Here is a 3240-nt window from a genome sequence, read left to right as displayed (position 1 = left end):
ATCGTAAAGTAACACCTTCTGCTTACTTGAAAATTGTTTGCGAGATATTTTCTAGTCATGAAATGCCTTAGTTTTGTTTTTATAAATTTAGGCATTTTCATACGCATCTCGCCAGATCTCTTCAAGTTCTTGAATGTCTAATTTATGTTAATTACCTACGGCGTCCAACTCCATGTTGCATCTTTTCACTACCCCAAATGCCTTATGTTCTAACTCCACTGGAAGGTGACACGACTTACTAAATATGAGTCGGTAAGGGGACAATCCTATAGGTCCCTTGTAAGCAGTATGGTACACCCACAATGCGTTGTTTAAACGTAAGCTCTAGTCCTTATTATTTGGTTTCACGGTCTTTTCCAGAATCGACTTCATTTCACGGCTCAAAACTTTCGCTAGACCATTTGTTTGTGGTTGATAAGCTGTGGCCACACGTTGTGTCACCCCATACTTTTCAGTAGAGTAGCAATGACCTTGTTGTAGAAATGAGTTCCTTGATCGTTGATTAATGCTTTCGGTGTACCAAACCTGGAAAATATAGAGTTCGTTAGAAAATCCACTACAGTTTTAGCACCGGCATGTCGGGTAGCTTTAGGTTCTATCAACTTAGACGTGTAATCTACATCAAGAATAATTTAAACATTATTAAATGATGAAACAAATGGTCCCATAAAATTGATGCCCCACATATCAAAAATTTCACATACATGTATAGGTGTTAAGGGCATATCACTCTTTCGGCTTAAATTCCCCACTTTTTGTCAAGTCTCGCAAGTTTTGCAAAATAAATAAGCGTCATGAAATATGTGTAGCCAAAACAATCCACACTCAAGTACCTTATGTACGGTGCATTTAAGATTGAAATGTCTTCCACAAGCATAAGCATGACAAAAAGAAAGGATAGATTGTACCTCAGTTTCTGTGACACATCGTCAAATTAGCTGATCAGAATAGTGTTTCCATAGGTATGGATCACCCTAAATATAATATCGTGAGTCTCTTTTGAGCTTGTCCTTTTCAGAACATGATAAGTTGGAAGAAATAATATATTTAGCGAGGTAATTTACCATATCTGTAAACCATGGGTAAACTGTCTGAGCTGACGGAAGACTTTCATCCGGGAAGTCATCTTTAAGAGGTGTGTTGTCTTTTGAAAAGGGAATTCAACTCAAATGATCAGCTACTAAGTTCTCGCTTCATTTGTTGTCCTTGATCTCGAGATTGAATTCTTGTAAGAGAATAATCCATCGAATTAACCTAGGTTTTGCCTCTTTTTTCTCGATCAAATATTTCAATGCTGTTTGGTAAAAAAAACAAAAAGTTTAGTGCCTAATAAATACATCTAAATTTTTCCAAAGCAAAAACAATGGCTAATAATGCTTTTTCAATAGTTGAGTAATTGTTCTGGGCAGCATCTAGTGTTTTAAAGGCGTAGGATATAACGTAAGGTTCCCTCCCAACTTTTTACCTAATGAAAGCTCCTATACTTTGGTCACTTACATCGTACATGGGCCCGAAAGGGTAGTCCCAATTTGGCAATTGTACTATAGGAACTGAAACAAGCTTTTGTTTGAGAGTGTCGTATGCGTCTTTGCACGCTTGATCAAATTTGTACTCTTTATCCTTTTGCAAGAGATTGCACAGCGGTCGCAAAATCTTAGAAAAATCCCTAATAAAGCGTCCGTAAAAACCTGTATGACCAAGAAAGGAACGAATTTCCTTCACAGTTGTGGGGTATGGAAGTGAGCTGATAACATCAGTTTTGGCCTTATCGACCATGATCCCTTTAGCGGAAATAATATGCCCTAAAATCAATCCCTTATCTACCATAAAATGACATTTTTCATAATTAAGAATTAGATTAAATTCTAAGCATCTCTCCAAAATTTTAACTAGGTTTGATCGACATTCATTGAAAGAATTTCTATAAACCGTAAAATCGTCTATAAATACCTCAATTATTTTCCCGACATAGTCAAAATATATACTTATCATACACCTGTGGAATATGGTTGGTGCATTGCAAAGTCCAAACGGCATCTGTCTGTAGGCAAATGTGCCAAAGGGACATGTAAATGTTTTTTTCTCTTGGTCCTTCGGTGCCACTGGAATTTGGAAACAACTTGAATAACCATCAAAACAATAGTAGTAAGTTTTTCCCACTAAACATTCTAACATTTGATCAATGAAAGGAAGTGGTAAGTTTTTCCCGCTAAACATTCTAACATTTGATCAATGAAAGGAAGTGGAAAGTGGTCTTTTTAAGTTAAAGAGTTCAACTTCCTTTAATCTATACAGACTCTCCACCCATTTTGGACTCGAATGGGAACTAAATCTCCTATTGCCTTTTCTATTACAATCATACCAGTTTTCTTGGGTACCACATGAATTGGGCTAACCCAATTACTATCGAAAATTGGATAGATTATCTCGATGTCCAGTAGCTTTTGAATTTCCTTCTTGAAAACCTTCATCATTGGTGGATTAAGGCGTCCTTGAGCTTCTCTCTTTGGTTTTACATTTTTTTCTATCGGTATTCTATGCATACAAGTCGAGGGACTTAACCCTTTTATGTCAGCAATCATCCATTTTATAGCCCATTTGTAGTCTCTTATGACTCGAATTAAATTCTCCTCTTCCAATACCAAAAGTTTACTGGAAACTATTACTGGTAAAGTGTTTCCATTACTTAGATAGTGTAACACCCCCAACCTGTATCCCTTGTCGGAACTGGGCTACGTAGTATTACCGAAGTTTACAGATCAAACAGACAAAAATTTCAACATTTCATATAACATAACATTCATGTTAGAAACAAATCAAAATTATACATATTGTCCCTTATTCGAGTCTTCGAGGCCCAAAATATGCGTTAGAAATAAGTCGGGACTAATTTCGAAACTCAGGAATTTTTTCGGAATACATTAAAAATTTTCAAAGCTGTAAGGGTCACACGGTCGTGTGGCCAGGCCGTGTGATTCACACAGCCAAGAGACACATTTGTGTCTTAGCTTGTGTGGGCATTCGAAATAGGGACACACGGCTGTGTCCCAGCCCATGTCCATACCCGTGTTACTATCTAACCTGGGTCACACGGCCAAGCCACACATGTGTTCTAGGTCATGCAAATATATTGACTTGCACTCTTTAAGAAAAATACAGGGGTCGTGTGTCACACACGACTGTGTCACCTGAACATATGTCACACACAATTGAGACACGTGTCTGTGTCTTTGCCCGTGG

The 3240-nt window shown here is 37.5% G+C and overlaps 1 protein-coding gene across 1 annotated transcript; it reads right to left on the bottom strand.

Moving 5' to 3' along the window:
* Positions 1–324: 324 nt before the first annotated feature.
* On the bottom strand, positions 325–1776 carry LOC107895602 (uncharacterized mitochondrial protein AtMg00860-like). The gene is made up of 2 exons (XM_016820860.1): positions 1498–1776; positions 325–525 (listed from the first exon to the last, which is right to left on the bottom strand). The coding sequence occupies exons 1-2, from the start codon at positions 1774–1776 to the stop codon at positions 325–327; spliced, it is 480 nt and encodes a 159-aa protein (XP_016676349.1).
* Between the last annotated feature and the right edge of the window lie 1464 nt (positions 1777–3240).

Source organism: Gossypium hirsutum, chromosome A03 (genome assembly GCF_007990345.1).
Source record: "Gossypium hirsutum isolate 1008001.06 chromosome A03, Gossypium_hirsutum_v2.1, whole genome shotgun sequence".
Taxonomy (NCBI): Eukaryota; Viridiplantae; Streptophyta; class Magnoliopsida; order Malvales; family Malvaceae; genus Gossypium; species Gossypium hirsutum.
This window is presented reverse-complemented; position numbering and strand designations above follow the sequence as displayed.